Source organism: Bicyclus anynana, chromosome 25, assembly GCF_947172395.1.
Source record: "Bicyclus anynana chromosome 25, ilBicAnyn1.1, whole genome shotgun sequence".
In the NCBI taxonomy this organism is placed as follows: Eukaryota; Metazoa; Arthropoda; class Insecta; order Lepidoptera; family Nymphalidae; genus Bicyclus; species Bicyclus anynana.
Window position 1 is genome coordinate 1,962,602 of NC_069107.1, and position 19,721 is coordinate 1,982,322.

The window sequence follows — 19,721 nt, forward strand, 5'->3', positions numbered from 1 at the left end:
AATTTGTTAGACATGCAGATTACGATATTCATATATGTTTAATAACAAAATCATCTATCATATATGTTTAATAACAAAATCATCTAGTAAAGCCTTACTCAATCCTGGGTTCTGCACCTGATTGGACTTTCTGGTGGTAAAAGAATTTTCAAAATCGGTTCAATAGATCCAGAGATACCTCTCCTCATTATCAACCCATGTTCGGCTCACTGCTGAGCTCGAATCTCCTCTCAGAATGAGAGGGGTTAGGCCAATAGTCCACTACGCCGGCCCAACGGCAGACTTCACACACGCAGAGAATGAGGAAAATTCTATGGTATGCAGGTTTCCTCACGATGTTTTCCTGCACCGTTTGAGACACGTGATTTTTTAATTTCTTAAAATGCACATAACTGAAAAGTTGGGAGTTGCCCCGGACCGGATTTGAACCCACACCCTTCGCAGTTAGAGGCAGAGGTCATATCATATCCACTCGACTATCATTATGTATATGTATTTTATTTCATTTTAATAAAGTGCGGAACTTATGATTAAAAAAAAACAAAAAAGCATTTTTGTGCCATATTTATTTTTCCATAAACAAAAACTAACTTACTTCCCTCACAACAATCTTTCTAAATTTTTTTTATAACAACATTAAACTACTATTTTACTTACAAACTAATCGTAAAATTGAGAACTATGTAAAGATTCCAAGACACAGATCATTTGAAATGTATAGTTAATATAGTTATATGAAATATACGTTAGGAATGTATATAATATATTGAAAGAGAGATTTTACACACTGTCCCATTAATAAACGTGGAATACTCGAATGTATCATAAGACTGTTTTGAAAAAGGTTATTTTTAATGTCAACCCCCTTTTCTCCGATTATTTTTTTTAGCCTTTCCCCTCCAAATAGTCGTAAATTACATTAGGAGTGGGTACAATAATAGACCAAAAGGCGTGGCGAAAAAGTATATATATTTAAACGATTTGTTAATCTGAGTGGGACCTGAATTCACAATAAATATTAAATACATTTAGATTTTGATTTTATATTTTTTTTTTTTTAAACATTTCCCATATTTTTGTATAATATGACCAATATTCCCATTTCCCTCCAACTAGTCGGGAAAGACTGCTAGGAGTGGGTATGACAATAGACCAACGGGGCGGGGATCGAACCACCACCTCTCGGTGATGAGTCCGACCGCTCTTACCGTTGAGCTACCGAGGTTACAGATGTTTCAAAATGGCGATGTTTATAAAAAATGCTCTTTTTATTTAATTATAGTTAAGTTCCACGTTTATTAATAAGACATAATAGAATTTAAAAAGTAGTATAAAATTGTATTATTTATGTATTTAAAATACTAATTGATATTAAATAAAATTTGGTCAGTCACTGAATTAGACAGTAAATTCGTAGTTAGTATGATATAGAGAAGATTTTTACAAAGAACACGTTTTATTATAAAATTATCTAGCTATATCTATTAATTTTTTGTACATTACAATAAAAAAAATATATTACAAAATATTATTGCTTAAATACACGTAAATATAAATGTCTGTAGAAGTAATAGGTACATTTACTGAAAAAAAATCAAAGTAGAAAAATAAAACAATGTGAAAAGACTAATAAAGAAATCAAACAAAAGTAAAATAAAAAAATATAAAATTTAACAATAATTTTTAACTACAATTTTTTATAAATAAAATATAACCCTTAAAACTGTTTCAAAAACAATGTAGTTATAACTTTTCGAATGTATTGACATTTAAATATTTAAGTACTAAAATAGATAGGTATTCCCCAAAAGTAACATTACAGAAATATACCTACTAATGTTTTAATATTAATTAATAAAAAATATGTCGTTTTTTCCTATTAATCATATTTTATTCATGCAAAATCCTGTGCTAAGTGACGTATTGTGACGTCATGTCTCGCGATCATAGACACAACCTGATCACAGAAGGTGTAAGAATGTTTTTATATTTCAAGAGTAATCTAGATATAGGTATAAACACGCCAAACTTCTAGTCCGCTCGAGTCGTCTGTCCGTGCAGTGTATAAAAAGACCGCCCGGCCGCACAGAGATTGTGTTTCTGTCACCTGTCAATGTCAAAGAGATATTTAAATATCTCTTATCAACCTTAATATAGAGTGATAACATTAAAAATTGAATAATTATGCCAACTTACAACTTAAACATATTAATTTTGAGCTCAAATTATTAACAATTACTTAGGTAATTATCAAATATAAAAAGGTGACATTGACAGGTGTCAGAAACGCAATTTCTGAGCGGCCGAACTTTAGTCGTATACTATACCTACAATATGACGTATTGAAACTTCAAAGGAGACTATACATTTGCGCATATTATATACATAATAGATAGGTGTAATTCATTAAAGAATACATAAGGCCTGATTTGAGTAAAATATAAAATTCCGTTATTTTAAAAAACCACCAGTGCAAATTGAGCAATAACTTACAAAATTCTGGTAAAATGAAATTGTCTAAAAAATAAAATCAAAATGCTGCAACGACAAGGATAGATAGCTTTTAATACCGATTTAATCATTTTATCTCTACAACCCTTGTCTGTCTATTTGAAAGCATTGAACGAGAAAAATGGGATAACATTTCAAATGTCAAATAAATTTGGACTATTGCTTCTCATTGCTTACTTAGATATATGCACATTACGTTAAGCCCAGTTTACATTGTACCAGTTGCTGGATCGGTTGCAATCTTATGTTCTGGCGAGGGACTGCAGTTGATAATAGTGTAGTGTGAATATATCTAACATATTCACTTTGGCTTCATGTTTCCCCCAAATGGGGTATTTATGTACATTAGGTATAATATAACAAAAATCTGTTCTACATTTACATTATGGTAGTAAGTGTTTATATATATATATATATATATTCAAATAACCTAATTTTGGATAATGTTTTGAGAATGTTGTTTATCCAGAATTATGCATTTGAATATAATAATCTATAGTTTTTAATTAATTATCTCGGTTTTAATGCCAAACGCCGATATCAAAGATGTGAACCATTACACCACCAAAAATATAAACAACAATAGAATATATTAATATTAACAGTAAGATAGATCTAATCCTTGCCAATTTATCTGAATCTCTTTAAAATGAACAAAAATACGATAAAGGATATTTAATTGGTACATATTTTGGTAAATGATGCCTTCAATCCAGTCCAGTACTGGATCAATCTTATTTCTTTAGTACAGTGTAAACCAGGCGTTATAAACAAAAACCTTAAAATTGTATAAAAAAAAATCTTACATTTTATTGGTACTTATTATAATGGCACTATAAACTTGTTCTAATAAAAAAATAAATCAAGATAAAATTTAATATTTGTCTAGAAGTAACAAACAAGGAATAAGTATAGAGAATATAGATTTAGATCAACTATACAGAATGTTCTATTTGTTTTGGTAAATACACGAAATTTTTGACAAAAATATGAACAGTTTTGTATTTTTAGCATACATTTTAACTAATAAAACATTCCGTACATTGTATTTAGGTTTAAAAATAAGTTATCAAAGCTCTTTATTAAGGTCATAGTTGTAATGGGGGTTCAAGAAGATTAATTAGGTAAAACGATTTTTCTAATTTTCAGTAAAAGATTTCCAAGACATTTACTGTCTTTCTGTTTCACGAGTAAAAGTGAATTGCACTTGGATTAATATTTTAACAGCAGCTCTATTCTGTAACCTACAACTTGACAGTTACATTTCGAGTTCGTCTATCTCTATCCATAGTATCGTGTTAGACAGAGACGAAATTAAAAAAGTGTGACAAGAGTTTACATGTCGATATTTTAAGTAACAAACAGCCGCAAATATTGCACTTTAGATATTTGAGTTTTTGAAACATTTTAATAATAACAAAATAGATAAATATAATTTAGAAAAATGATAGGATTTATAAAAATACACCCTATATATGAAAAAGGCGCAACACAAGTGTTTTCAACTCTACCGCACGCTTGTCCATATTATTTAATAGTAAGTATTGCTACCTATATATCTTTCTTCTGAGCTTCTCATTTGAATTATTGAAATCGTATATGTCAAATAAGAGTGTAAGTTAATAAATAACTTAATACGATACCATATGCAACGACATCGTCACTCAACATTAGTATGAGTAATTGTACGTATTCGATCAAGTAAAAGTAAACTTTTAGAACTACGAAAAAGACGCTATAAAGTGTCCAAAGACTTTTAACCCCTATTTCTCATCCTTCTATTCATTTTTTCACGTTTTATACATAATAAATAGTCTACTAATCAATTTTACAAAGCATTAACGATTAAAAAAAAAACTTCAACCTTTTAGGGGTAGAATTTGAAAAAATCTTGAATGACACTATTTTTAGTATTTTTCTGGTAGTTCCCATACAAATTGTACAAATGTAAGTTGAAAAATTAAGGACTTTCCATACTTCAACCCTTGTTTTACCCCCATCTGATTTAATTTTTGAGACAAAAAGTATTCTATAACTTTCTTCGTATTATGGTCCAAATAGTGATGCGCAGTCAACAAAAATACGGACAGATAAAAAAAAGAATTTTTGGCTTCTGTATTGAAATAAGGACAGTCAGACAGACAATTTTTTTTTGGCTTCAGTATCGATTATAAATAATGCTTTCAAAATAAAATTTTTGAAAAATCTTCAATGTACAGAATTTAACATGTTACAGTTTTAAAGTACAGAAGCACACTTTACTCGTGTGGATTGATGATCGCGTGATTATTTTAAAATTATTTTCACGCATAGATTTATATTTAAAGTACATAGTGTGTAGTCGCACGATTCGTAAGCAGTTTTATGTGCCCCAAAATGGGAGCCCTTGACGCATCGCTATGATAAGTACGCTTGAGTGCGTGTCGGTAAGGGGAAATTGGCTTAAGCTCTTAAGCTCACTTAGACACAGAAATGGCTTACTTTTGGAACGAAAATTTGTTAGGTATTGCGGGTCTATAGGTTATTAGAAGCTTTCACAAGATCGAATAGGTACAAACTCATAGGCAAGTGAGATAAGCGAAGGGTTGAAAAAAAAATTATAGACAAACGGACGAACACATTTTACTATTAATTAGGAAGGATTTTATTTACCTCATTCGTCGTCATCGTTATCAACCCATATTCGGCTCACTGCTGAGCTCGAGTCTCCTCTCCGAATTAGAGGGGTTAGGCCAATAGTCCACCACGCTGGCCCAATGCGGATTGGCAGACTTCACACACGCAGAGAATTAAGAAAATTCTCTGGTATGCAGGTTTCCTCACGATGTTTTTCCTTCACCGATTGAGACACGTGATATTTAATTTCTTAAAATGCACACAACTTAAAAGTTGGAGGTGCATGCCCCGGACCAGATTCGAACCCACACCCTCCGGAATCGCAGGCAGAGGTCATATCCACTGGGCTGTCACGGCTCAATTTACCTCATTAGCTACGTTTAAATATATTTTATTTCTATTTAAAATACATACAAATACTAAATGTTTGACTAAAAATATTCTACTATACATTAGTATTGCTTATATTTGGCTGGGTATTTTTATTTTAGTTATAATTTACAGCCAATCGCCTTACTAAAAGATGATGAATTTGAACACATCTTTTTTTAGTTTGAATTTTAACCTTTTTTTTTAAACTAAAATAGCCATAAAAGGCAAAATAACATTTAATTAATTTAGTAAATATATGAATAAATAAACATAATCAAAATTGTATTAATACAATATTAAAAAACGCCTCCCCAATTAACAAAAATAGAAATAGGTACTTTTAAATTGATAATATTGCATTTTAAAAATTGAATTTGTTAATTTTATACCACGACACGATGCCTAAATATAAAAGTCCCAATTTTCAAAATATGTTTGGTAAATAATGAAAAATATATTGTAATGGATATTCTTTACATCTATAATATGCATTTTAAATGCAAGTATTTAGACATTTGACAGGTAGTCAATAAAATTAAAAAAAAAAAGTGTGTGTCAGCCTCGACGCACGAATGGAGTTTACTCTTTTAGATCTGTTTAAATAGATGTTGCCCCGCAGCATACATTATGTAATACCTACGCCTGGAAAGTGAAAGGCGTTCAGCGCAAGGTGAAAGGTGCGCAGAATAGGTTGCGCACAAAAAACGTAACGCTATCATTCGTGTATCGAATTTTACTGCCTATATTTTTTTCATACCGGGATCTAAATATGAAAAAAACGATTCTTAAGGAGTAAACTCCAAAAATATTGCCCACCAGTTCATATTTCAGCATTCACGTTGAAATAATGTTTTTAACATACTATAATATAAGAAAAATACGAAAAATAACTCCATCGTCAATTTAAACCACTATGGGAAAACCGCCCAAAGGTTTGCCCATAGACAATTATAGAAATTTCTCAACATTAAAATACACACTATCAAATCCGTCACATCACATAATCACTAAAAAACTATTTCGAAGATATTTATATACTCAGAGGCACTATTATCCGCCCACTTTAATTTGACGCGAGTATAATAAAGTGGGCGGACAATTGTGCCTCTGAGTTTATAAGTATGGTCGGACATCTTACACCATTACATGATTTCGAAGATTTATTTTTATAAAAAAATCATTATACTTTCAATATACAATAAGTTATTACTAGTGTAGAAGAAACGTGTGCGATCACATTAATAAAGTACTCTATATAAATATAATGTATTACTCTGAAATAATAATTTTCCTAATTAGGTTGTATACATTACTTATTTCACAATATGCCATAATATACATTTCCATACTACTGTCTATACTAATATTATAAAGCTGAAGAGTTTGTTTGTTTGTTTGATTGAACGCGCTAATCTCTGGAACTACTTGTCCAATTTGAAAAATTCTTTCAGTGTTAGATAGCCCATTTATCGAGGAAGGCTATAGGCTACATATTATATTATCCCTGTATTCCTACAGGAACGGGAATCACGCGGGTGAAACCGTGCGGCATCAGCTAGTCCTTTTTAATAAGGAACTACTGATTATGAGCAGATATGTTTACCTGTTAAAAAATTGATAAGCAGATTTTGATGTAAATTGCACAATTATAATAAAAATATCTGGCAATAAATGAGACGAATTAGCAAATACCCTCGTAGTCACAAGTTTTGTGTCTTCCATACAATATTCATCTTATTTTTTATTTATAATAAAAATATAATTGGCGTGAATTGATAAAGTTAAAGAATAGTGCAAATAATTTGGACAAAAAGAAATTGAATTACATGCGATTAAGTTTATTTAGAAAATATAAGTAAGATAAGGTACAAAAATTATGTAAATAAATAAATTAACATGCAGTTCAGGGGCGTAGCTAGTGCCGTTTCCTCGTAGGTATTCGGGACCACTCATGTATGAAAGTAAAAATACATTAATTAAAAGTAATTTACAATATTAATCTGATAGTACTTCCCGGAAAAAAAAACATCAAAAGGCTGCAGAAATTACAAACGTTATAAACAATACTTGGTGGTGAAAGAGTTGGGGTAGGGTAAATCAAAATTTAAAGAGATTATTCGGAATTTGCCGCTCGTCTATTGCCCTCCCCCCAACTAAGTTTGATACAGGGCAAAGGCACTTTAGGCCATCAAAACAGAAAATATCTAAAACAATAAACAGAACTGTGAATGATAACTTTAGTTAATATTAGTTCCACACACACACACACACGCACGCATGTAGCGATGAATGAATGATGCACCTCACTTCCCCTTACGCGCGATTTCACACCCGCGCAGTCTTTCCCCCCGTCGCCCGCATATCATGGCAGTGTCATCAACGAGCTTGCCAGATAATAGTATAAGAACAGCATTAAAGTTATGTACACAACCAAATTAGAATATTCTAACTAGTAAAACATTTAGAATTTTCATACGTATTTCATTTGATCTCAAACTTACAGAGACTCTGAGCAAGAATTTAATATTAAGGGTCGGTTTCATCTCTCCTGATTAGTGTTGGAAAGTCAACGTCAAAAAAGTTTTATTTACAAGACGGAGGTCCTGGGTTCGATCCCCGGCTGGGCAGATTAAGATTTTCTTAATTAGTCCAGGTCTGGCTGGTGGGCTTTGGCCGTGGCTAGTTACCACCCTTCCGACAAAGACGTATCGCCAAGCGATTTAGCGTTCCGGTACGATGCCGTGTAGAAACCGAAAGGGGTGTAGATTGTCATCCTCCTCCTAACACGTTAGCCCGCTTCCATCTTACACTGAATCATCACTTACCATCAGGTGAGATTGTAGTCAAGGGCTAACTTGTAAAGAATAAAAAAAAAAGTCGCATATTTTGTCATTTTATTACTTTATCTCAAATTAATTGTATCCAACCTTCAAGGTTTTTAAAAACCTTGAAGGTTGGATACAATTAATTTGACATAAAGCAAGAAAATGACAAAAAAATACAACTTATTTGACGTTGACTTACTGGAACACTTGGGTATTCTTTCTATATATTTATGTCAAGTGACAGAGACAAAATTTGTGAATTATCGGACACTTATCTGAAGATGGTGAAACTGGCCCTTAATATTTTTTTTTATTGTGCGATTACTTAATACATAGATATACCTAGAAATGAAACCAAAAGTCAGAACAAATAGTTTATAGGAAGTCACTATATTCTAGAATCTATGACTATTTCTTATATCTTTGTCAATAACCTATTAAATATTAGCTTCAAATAGGTATTAGCTTGTGGTTTTACTTAAACCTTCATTGATGGTATAACTTTATGGGCCGCTTTCACCACCTTCTGCAGGCCTATAATGCTCACCACATCTCTCGAGACGAGAGAAACACAAATGTAGACCAATAGCGAATGAATTTAAAATAAAGGTCTCTCTTTCTTTCAGTTCGTTGACCATATGTCGTTTGCTGTACACGAGATACGTTATTGACGCATGCTAGACCAGTAGTGTTAACATGTGACCAACGACATATCTAGTGTAGAGAAATAGACAAAATTCAACAACAAGACATACCGCCAAGCGTTTTAGCGTTCCGGTACGATGTCGTGTAGAAACCGAAAGGTGTCCTCTTCCCGCCACAAGTTAGCCCGCTTCATGTTAGACTGCATTTTCACTTACCGCCAGGTGAGGTTGTAGTCAAGGGCTAACTTGTAAAGAATAAAAAAATACCGATAATACCGCTGTCTCTATCATTGCGTAGGAACAAAAGAGATGATATTGAGACAACTCGGCCGTCATTGGACGACATTTTGTCTATTTCTCTTCATTTGGTCGCATGCAAGGCCCCCTATAGTGTCGGATACTTTGACTGTAACTTTCGTCACTTTCTTTCTTTATGTCAAATGACAAAGACGTAACTTGTAAATAACCTATCAGAGACTTATCAGAAGATGGTAAAACCGGTCATAAATCTATCAACTTTAAGCCATCGATCTCGTATTAAAAAGTAGATGCACAATCAGCGACCAAAAAACGTCCCCACTCAATGAGCGCCAAGCACAACTTCTTGGCATTCAATTCAAGTAGTCGCATTTGCAAATTCAACCTTAAACTTAAACCTCAAGGTTGAATTTGGGATTTTATTGAATTGATCTTTAAAAGCCTTCAAGTATAATTTTCTTTACCAATAATTCGTAAACTGTCAAAGTAAAATTAGCCAGTTTTCAAGTAAAATTTTCTACATGATTGTGCGTCCGTTTATTATAAGAGGTCAATGCTTTAAGCTCTAACAAAATCCCTGTCAAACGGAACTGTAAACGTCAATAAATAAAACAAAAACGTCGTCGGACAAACACCAACAATTATAGTTATATGTGGCACGGAGTATTGTTTCACGGCGGCATGTTCATCTGCAAGTTCTGCAAGTACGCAGACGTAGAGTTGAGCAGTCCGATTCTCTGCTTCTGTTTGCGTTGTTCCGTCATCTGTAATAATAGAAAAAATTGCAAAATAAATAATTTTGACAATGGTTCAGAGGTCCTTTATGAATACAAATCATCATCATCATCATCATCATCATCATCATCGTCATCGTCATCGTCATCGTCATCGTCGATGACTCGTCGTTGTCGTAGTCGTCGTCGTCGTCGTCGTCGAGGTGCGACCCCGCACTAGAAAGCGCAATATTGGTCGACCCCCCACCAGGTGCACTGACGACATCAAGCGAGTCGCAGGGATTCGCTGTATGCAGGTGGCTCAGTATCGTGATGTTTGGAAGTCCCTACAAAAAGCCTATGTCTTGCAGTGGACTACCATCGACTGACATGATAATGATGATGATGGATGATGATGATTTTGTTTACGTCACCTGATCCCGCAGATCCGTGAGCAAGTCGGTGAGCGCGCGCACAGCGCCCTGCGCCCGCTCCAGCTGCGCCTGCAGGTTGCGCAGCTCCAGCTCGCCGCCCTCGCCCTGCCCGCCGCCCATCAGCGACAGCGCGCGCAGACGCGGGAACCAGTCCAGGTTATTGGTCTGGAACAAAAAAAAACACGATTATATAATCACAACTTCCTCGGAAACCATGGATTTTTCCTGGATAAAAAGTAGTCTATGTGTTAATCCAGACTATAACACATCTTAACACCAAATTTCAGCTAATTCGGTTCAGTAGTTAAGGAGTGGAAGAGTAACAAACATTCATATCGTCAAAACATCAGTTTTCGTTCGACGTTGTCGCATGGGTTCGTCGGCTTTTCGCGGATGATAGCAAAATACACAAATCATTATATAATCACGATGAACTTCAGCAAAGTAACGCCTGCTTCTATCCAAAAAAAAAAAACGAAAGGGCCTGCCATTCACTCGATGAATGACATCCATTATCTGCATTTCCTGCTACCTGCAATCTGAACACCTTCAAGACAAGAGTGAAGTGACAAGTTTATTCACAAAATGACAGACAATTTTGTTCCTGAAATTGGGTGCGATACTGCATATCCTTATGTAATTAGTCTGAGTCCATCTTAGACATCATTATTGCTTTCCATCAGGCATGATTATAGCCAAGCGCAAACCCATTAAAAAAAAAGTAGTTGATACACAATACATGTGAACTCGATGGGGTCCTAGACCAGCATCATGAAGTACAGGTAGTGCCACATGTTGTGTTCGCTCTTTATGTGCTCCTCGAGCAACACCTGGTTGTCTACGGCGAGCAGCACTAACACCTTACCTTGATCATGGAGTGCACGTAGCTCTCGGGCCCGGTGAACTCGGTGGGGTCCTTGACGCGCACCAGCACCATGAAGTACAGGTAGTGCCACATGTTGTGTTCGCTCTGGATGTGCTCCTCGAGCAACACCTGGTTGTCTACGGCGAGCAGCACTAACACCTTACCTTGATCATGGAGTGCACGTAGCTCTCGGGCCCGGTGAACTCTGTGGGGTCCTTGACGCGCACCAGCACCATGAAGTACAGTTAGTGCCACATGTTGTGTTCGCTCTGGATGTGCTCCTCGAGCAACACCTGGTTGTCTACGGCGAGCAGCACTAACACCTTACCTTGATCATGGAGTGCACGTAGCTCTCGGGCCCGGTGAACTCGGTGGGGTCCTTGACGCGCACCAGCACCATGAAGTACAGGTAGTGCCACATGTTGTGTTCGCTCTGGATGTGCTCCTCGAGCAACACCTGGTTGTCTACGGCGAGCAGCACTAACACACAATACCTTGATCATGGAGTGCACGTAGCTCTCGGGCCCGGTGAACTCGGTGGGGTCCTTGACGCGCACCAGCACCATGAAGTACAGGTAGTGCCACATGTTGTGTTCGCTCTGGATGTGCTCCTCGAGCAACACCTGGTTGTCTACGGCGAGCAGCACTAACACACAATACCTTGATCATGGAGTGCATGTAGCTCTCGGGCCCGGTGAACTCGGTGGGGTCCTTGACGCGCACCAGCACCATGAAGTACAGGTAGTGCCACATGTTGTGTTCGCTCTGGATGTGCTCCTCGAGCAACACCTGGTTGTCTACGGCGAGCAGCACTAACACACAATACCTTGATCATGGAGTGCACGTAGCTCTCGGGCCCGGTGAACTCGGTGGGGTCCTTGACGCGCACCAGCACCATGAAGTACAGGTAGTGCCACATGTTGTGTTCGCTCTGGATGTGCTCCTCGAGCAACACCTGGTTGTCTACGGCGAGCAGCACTAACACACAATACCTTGATCATGGAGTGCACGTAGCTCTCGGGCCGGTGAACTCGGTGGGGTCCTTGACGCGCACCAGCACCATGAAGTACAGGTAGTGCCACATGTTGTGTTCGCTCTGGATGTGCTCCTCGAGCAACACCTGGTTGTCTACGGCGAGCAGCACTAACACACAATACCTTGATCATGGAGTGCACGTAGCTCTCGGGCCCGGTGAACTCGGTGGGGTCCTTGACGCGCACCAGCACCATGAAGTACAGGTAGTGCCACATGTTGTGCTCGCTCTGGATGTGCTCCTCGAGCAACACCTGGTTGTCTACGGCGAGCAGCACTAACACACAATACCTTGATCATGGAGTGCACGTAGCTCTCGGGCCCGGTGAACTCGGTGGGGTCCTTGACGCGCACCAGCACCATGAAGTACAGGTAGTGCCACATGTTGTGTTCGCTCTTTATGTGCTCTTCGAACGAAACTTTCTTGTTGTCGAAGGCAGAGCGGTTCAGTCCTAAGAGAAACACATTTTTAATCTTCTTCCAATAAAGAAATTTACATCGTTTTTTGGACCCAAGGAAACTATTAACGCCTGAAATTTATACGAATTTCAAAACATGGGAACACAGAATACAAAAATATAAGGAGGGGGTTTGATAAAGGAATTAAAAGAAAACAAAAAGTTTTGTTGTTAGTTTAGTTCATGTTTTTTTTCATTTCTATCCAAAGTTGCAGCTTGTACAGTTACATTAAAAGCTGCAGCTCTAATCATCCAATATACCACTGCTATCTACCTGCTGCCCCACCAGGTGGACTGACGACATCAAGCGAGTCGCAGGGATTCGCTGGATGCAGGTGGCTGCTCAGTATCGTGATGTTTGGAAGTCCCTACAAAAGGCCTATGTCCTGCAGTGGACGTCCATCGGCTGATATGATGATATGATGATCCACTATCCTCTAGCGTTAACGGTAGTGTAGCTCGAACGTTTGACCAGCGACAATGCTGCGTACCACAAAGCTTTCGTTAAACCGCAAACGATTTTCTAAATATTGTCAATGATGCTTTATTACTTTACAACGTACAACGTCTGGTAACATATTGGAGAAATGCTTATACTTGAAAATTGTCCTTGAGAGAGAGCGTCTTAAATTCGAATCACTTCTCATATAAGAGTGTAACGCAAAAGTTGTCATAATTTCGTTAGACCACAAACGACTTTCCCAAAATAGCCAATGATGCTTTAGTCCTTTGTGTATGACGTCACAGGCGTGTAACGTCGTCAGTGGTTTAAATATCGGAAAGAAACCACGAACTTGTGAACTTGTGAAAGTGATATTAAGCAACTTATGTCGGTTTAAAGATATTTATTTCTCCAAAAAAGAACGTACTGTTCACTTAACTTAGAGTTAACATATCGTCATTTTTGCAGACAGCATGCATTATTGTAACAAAATTGTAATTACATTTTTTTTTCAATATTTTGTCCAAGTTTGTGAGGATGTAGGATTTAATCGATTTCTTGAATGCTTTTATGTTATTTAACTCCTTAATGGAGTTTGGCAGATTGTTATATAACTGAGCACCCTCGCATAATATGTTTTTATTTCCATAGGTTTTTGTCCGTGGTCGCCAAATATTGATTTTATATTTATTCCTGTCCGAAACTCACTACATACTAAGCAAGTACTGTCAAACATACTTAAGACCATAAACGATTTTCCCAAAATTGTCAATGATGTTGTTTTATTATTTTGCGTATGACGTCACATGCGTTTAACATCCAATGTTAACGCTGGGCATTTATCGGAGAAATATCAAAATTCAAAAAGCACTATTGACTTAGTTTAACACTCACCACATATAAAGCAAGTGTTCTTCAGAATTAGTTCCTTCTGCTGCTTCTCGCTACGCAGGTCGGCGAACGTGTCGATGATCACACCGAAGATGAGGTTCAGCACGATGACAATCACCACGAAGTAGAACACCAGGTCGTACACCACGCGCCCGACGTACAGCGGCTCCTGATACAGATGATTGGCTTTGAGTTTCGAGAATATTATTAAAAACGCTCTCCTTAGATTGCAAAAAAGATAGCCCAAATTTGAGTTAGACTTCAAGTTGAATGTATCTAGAGTGTAAGTAGGTACGTAAAACTTCTACATCAGTAATATAACTCAAGCAAGTTATCCTACTGCACTCTTGTCAGGGTCAATCGTTAACCGGACTTAATCTATGTCCTAAAGTGACAGACACCAGTGAAAAAGTCAGTGGTCAAGGTCACCATTGTTGGAGTGCCCTGTGAAATAGCCATTAGCTGTCTCCTACCATTATTGTAGATGCTGACATGGCGCTTTCCATATGGGGTGTTTCAGCACCTACATTATGAACGGACACACATAATTCGTAACACGGAAATATAAAAGCAATTCATGGAAATATTAAAGCAATTCATACATTTAATACTTCTTAACAGTACTTTGATTATTATGAGCAAGCGAATCACCTAATATTAAGCCAATGTACACAAAAATCGACTACACCAGTACGCCAATAATGCGCGGCACGAGATCATTGCCCCTTTGTCTTACGAAGAGCGATAATTCCAATTTCTCTAATATCCACTCATGACGAGATAATATGTCCTTGACACTTACCAATCGTACAAAAGAGTTCATCATTTCACTTACGGCGTTGAGATAATACTAACTCAAGGAATAGACAAAACTTACAAAGCTGGCCGGCGAGCGCAGGATGTCTCCAATCCCGCCGCCGTTCCTCAGCCCCAGGTTGAGGGTAGTGATGATGCACATGATGAGCGAGTCGCAGCTCCTCTCCCTCAGCTCTCCTCCGATGGACACGAAGCGGGTCTGCGCCGCGCGCTGGTACTTGGCTGCGGGGTCCTCGCCAGACGTGCATTTGTCCGGCTCGAATAATGGATCGTCGTCATCTAAAATGAATAGGCAATATACATGTATTTTTAGGACTCTGTTCTTCTAAAGGATAAAAGGAAGGAAAGAATATAAGATAACTTCGGTATGTTTTTATCTGTCAGTCAGAGAAGACCTTTTTTCTAAGGACCGTAAAGAGGTATACAATGGAATTACCAAATACTGTGTTAAGTGAACTCATTGAGCTGTGAAAAAAAACTAACCTCTGCGTCTAAACTCAAAGTCTGTGTAATCAAAGGATATAGACGTTTAGGTTGCTTTTCGCATACTCCATATTCCCTTTCTGAGTCAAAGGATCAAGGTCAGCAGCGTCTCCTAGACCTAAAATGCAACCCACGACATGTTTTGTGAAGGTAAAAGACAAATGCAAACCAATATAACCAATCGCAACAATGCAACGAAAGAGAGAGAGAGTAATACTTCTGGTTCGGCCGCAATTGGTCGATTTTTTTTCTTCTTCTTCTTTATTCTTCAAATATCGGTCGATTGTGTATACGCACCGTCCAGCCGGTCGACGCTGACGAGGAAGTCGTCACGGAAGAACATGTAGCCCACGATGGAGAACATGTAGACCAGCACCAGCGCCAGCACCGCCGTCAGCAGGATGGAGCGCCCGTTGCGCGTCACCGAGCGCATCACGTTCAGCAGCGTCTCCTCGCGGTACACCAGGTCCAGCAGCTGCAACCAGGGCGTAAAATTTTTTTTTTCTCTCATTTATGTTAATAGAATACAAAACACTAATACAATTTATAAAAAAGAAATTCAAAAAAGCCTCCCGCTGCGGGACATTTGAGTGCCCAATCAACTGGTGGTCAGGGTTCCAGAGTGAGGAACCTGCTCACAATACGCGCCGTCTCAAGAATCACTGCCTACTGTATCTGACTCTTGATCCAACAGTTAAGCAAAAGCTTCTTAAGGTGTTGGTCGAAGCTTTTCGCTTTAAACCGTTGACTGAAACGACTATTGGAACAATAATAGTTGACTCAACACTCCACATGGCGGCAATCTCGTGAGCAAGGTCCAAGTATTTTGATTCTTATTCCTTTTCAGCTTTAAGATTCAGATTCAGATTATCGTCATGTGGAACTACAATACATAATCATCCCAAAATATCTCGTATCGCTTACGTATATATTTCAAGGTTATTTCATCTGTCCTTAAAAAGCTTTTGCATTACATAGGTTGCAGTTCTTTTTATTCTTGGCATTACTTATAAAAAAGGGAAAAATAATTGGACTATTGTCCAGAGACTGGTCTCTAATAGTTTGAAACAAAATGATCTCACCAGAACAGAAAAGAAGAACGGATGCCAGCAGATGCCGAGGAAGCAGAAGATGAGGTAGACGCCGTGGTACAGCAGCTCTGGGTCGGTGAGCACGCTGCGGGTGGACTTGGACAGCGTGCCGCGGTTACCCATAATGCTGACCAGGTGGACGCCTTTCACCACTATCTGGAATCAGATACCCATGTACAGTCGTCATCATCATCATCAACCAAAAACTCCAAACCGTTTTGTTTAGAAGTCCTTCTAAACAAAACCGCGACCGCAACCATGTACTTTTAAAACTATCGTTCTACCTATGAATGCGTGGAATGAGCTAGTGTTATAAGCAGGTAAAGTTAGAGAGTTTGTGAGGTTTTAGGGGGTAATCTTAAGACCTACTTAACTGATTTTGAAAATTCGTTTCCCAAAACCCACGTAATTTGTATAGGCTACATTTTATCCGCCTATTCCCCACGGGACTGGAAACTCCTCAAGTAAAACCGCGTCTGTTAGTTTTTGCGGAGTTGTTTCAGTCCCATCTCTTTCGTCCCAACGCAGATTCTCAAGAGATTTTCAAGAGAGAGAAAAATTCAATCTCAAGTAAGATGGAAGCGTACTAACTTGTTAGGAGTAGAATTAAATCCACACCCCTTTCGCTTGCACCGCCATTAGTTGAGTTTTGTCTACATCTCTTCACGAGATTATCTCGTTAGTCACTCACAGTGAACATGCCCAAAGCCCACAGAGTGGGCTCCGGGCCGGCGGAGAACAGCAGGCGCACGATACCCGTGGCCAGCAGAGCGCGCGCGCCCGAGCTGCGCGGCAGCCACGTCACCAGCGCGCCCGCCGCCAGCGTGGCGCACCACACCACCAGCGACAGGTGCTGGCCTAGCTCTGGACACAAGAAAAAAAGGTGTTCGAAGTAGAAAAGAAAAGAGGACGTGATAGCCCAGCGGATATGACCTCTGCATCCGATTCCGGAGGGTGTGGGTCGAATCCGGTCCGAGGCATGCACCTCCAACTTTTCAGTTGTGTGCATTTTAAGTAATTAAATATCACGTGTCTCAAACAACTGCCACTACTTGCCAATATTGTATTGAAAAAATAATTTAATTACTCACCAAGATGCTCCTCTCGGAAGGGATAGAAGAACGCGACGATGACATTGATGAGCACGGCGAAGTTGAATAGCACATTGCTCCACAGGGACATGTAGGACGACACCCAAAATAGGAACGGTTGACCTGCGTCGTACAAATATACAGTTCAAATAAACATTCATATATTATACTAGCTGACGCCGCGCGGTTTTACCTGTGGTTCCCGTTCCCGTTGAAATACGGGGATAATATTTAGCCTTTCTCGATCAATAGGCTATCTAACACTGAAATAATTTTTCAAATCGGACCTGAGATTAGCAACGAAACAAACAAACTTTTCAGCTTTATAATATTAGTATAGATGCTTACAGGTAACTATTAAAGAACCACAGTGAGTAGGAAATAGCAAAATTAAAAAGATATTATATTAATCTGACAATTAACTAATTTTAATTCACCCAAATTGTCTCAATTTCGATAACATTACATTATAACTTTAATTTTAGCTTTTTAACTTTACATTCTGTAATTTGAGGAAGATTGAAATAATTAAATTTATTTTTCTAAAAAGGATTAAATTTGGACAGATTTACGAAGGTTGCCACGATTTCGATAACAAACAATATAATGTTTTATTAGTAAACATAAAACAGCACACAAAAAGTTAGTTTTACATTCTATCAATCAATCCATGCGTGTTAAGGAAATGAGATTAGTTTGGTTTTAGTGGGTATCAAGTATAACAACAATTAAAAAATATATGCTGAAGGCAGGCAGGTTTTAGTGTAACTTGTAAGGGTTAGTAAATTGGCGCAAATATGACGTTAGTAAAAATGTTCGAGGATTTTTTTTATTTTGTCGGAGATTGTGCGTGCAAAGTTCTTTGCGTTCTTTAAAAATAACTGATTTTACTGAAACCACATTTCCGGGAAATCCCAGTGAGTCCAAGCAAAAGTATAGCCCTTAGTTCCGAAAAAAAAAGTCCTCTATATATAAAGATGGACACATCAAAATTACAATTAGTATACAAGCACTTTTAAACAGGTTCTGCTAAGAGTCAGCAAAAAAATTGTTGCTCTTTTAAAATGAACATTCCTTAAAATATTTACTAATCAATAACAAAATAAATTCTACATCTTGTGTAGCCGATCGAATTGCCTCCTTCTTCAGAATCTTTGGGGAGTAAGCACACTTTGTTAATAGCCAAAACAGGCAAATTACAGAACTTTCCATTACACCACAACTATTATGGGGTATTAATAGTTAAAGCAGAGGTATCATACGTGCATCTCCAGGCGAACACACAACATAACCTGTATGCCCCGTACCTTTGGAATACTTACCGCGCAGCTTCTTCTGCCACTTCATCTCGTGGAACAGGTTGTCGAGGCGAGCGAAGAAGTCCGCAACCTTGCTGCCCTTCTCGTCGCACTCCGCCGTCTGCAGCACGCGGGCTTTGCTGTCCGCTGGCAGGTACTCGCAGATCTCGGGAATGGGGAACACGATTTGCTCCATGCTCCGGTCTTTGCGGACTATCTAAACCCGACAACGTACAGTTGATGACTCAAAAGCATATAATTACTGGGTACAAGTCTTGTAGAATAGCAGTTTTTCAAGTTGTGACATACAGGCTGTTCCTGCCAATGCGGGACAGGAATCGAACATGCGTCGCCCACGCAGACAGTCTCGTGAACATAGATTAATATACTAATACTGAAACTTGAACTCGTGAATGACGCCAGAGTGTTCGGTCGGTTCGCGCGCTTTTACTGCCCGTTATAAACAATACGAAGCCCGTCAAACTCACAATTATTTATCGTATAATCGTAGTGAAGTACAATTAATGACAACAAACAGTGCAGGCCCAGCAACAAGTGACAAGCCTGATACAAGCAACCATCGATTGCGCAGCTATATTGCAAGCGTCGTTAACAGCGCACGCTTTCCGGACCTGATATCCAAGCCAGCTCCATTCAGCCCTCATCGGGATTAGTCCGTGTGGTTTTTCGTGCCCATTCAACCCTTTCTACCAATCAGAGCACCCCAGCCTCTTGGCGTGCTCAAAGAGCATAACGTGACTTAAGACTTAGTGTCTTGAGACATGAGTATTTTGACATATTATGAGAATAGTTTTTTTTACAACACCATAATTCTACGGCACCACTTTGACCTATATACACCATATGACTGGTGTCTTTGG

General features: G+C 38.1%; 1 protein-coding gene across 1 annotated transcript in view; it reads right to left on the reverse strand.

The window, feature by feature from the left end:
- Nucleotides 1-9,661: 9,661 nt before the first annotated feature.
- LOC112056286 (inositol 1,4,5-trisphosphate receptor) overlaps nucleotides 9,662-19,721 on the reverse strand; it is a gene marked incomplete in the record, with an annotated part of 65,508 nt that continues 55,448 nt past the window's right edge. Inside the window, 10 exon segments of the mRNA XM_052889401.1 lie at nucleotides 9,662-9,990; nucleotides 10,374-10,538; nucleotides 12,562-12,722; nucleotides 14,065-14,230; nucleotides 14,939-15,156; nucleotides 15,658-15,835; nucleotides 16,443-16,607; nucleotides 17,143-17,315; nucleotides 17,543-17,665; nucleotides 18,865-19,057. Coding sequence (XP_052745361.1) covers nucleotides 9,898-9,990; nucleotides 10,374-10,538; nucleotides 12,562-12,722; nucleotides 14,065-14,230; nucleotides 14,939-15,156; nucleotides 15,658-15,835; nucleotides 16,443-16,607; nucleotides 17,143-17,315; nucleotides 17,543-17,665; nucleotides 18,865-19,057 — 1,635 coding nt within the window.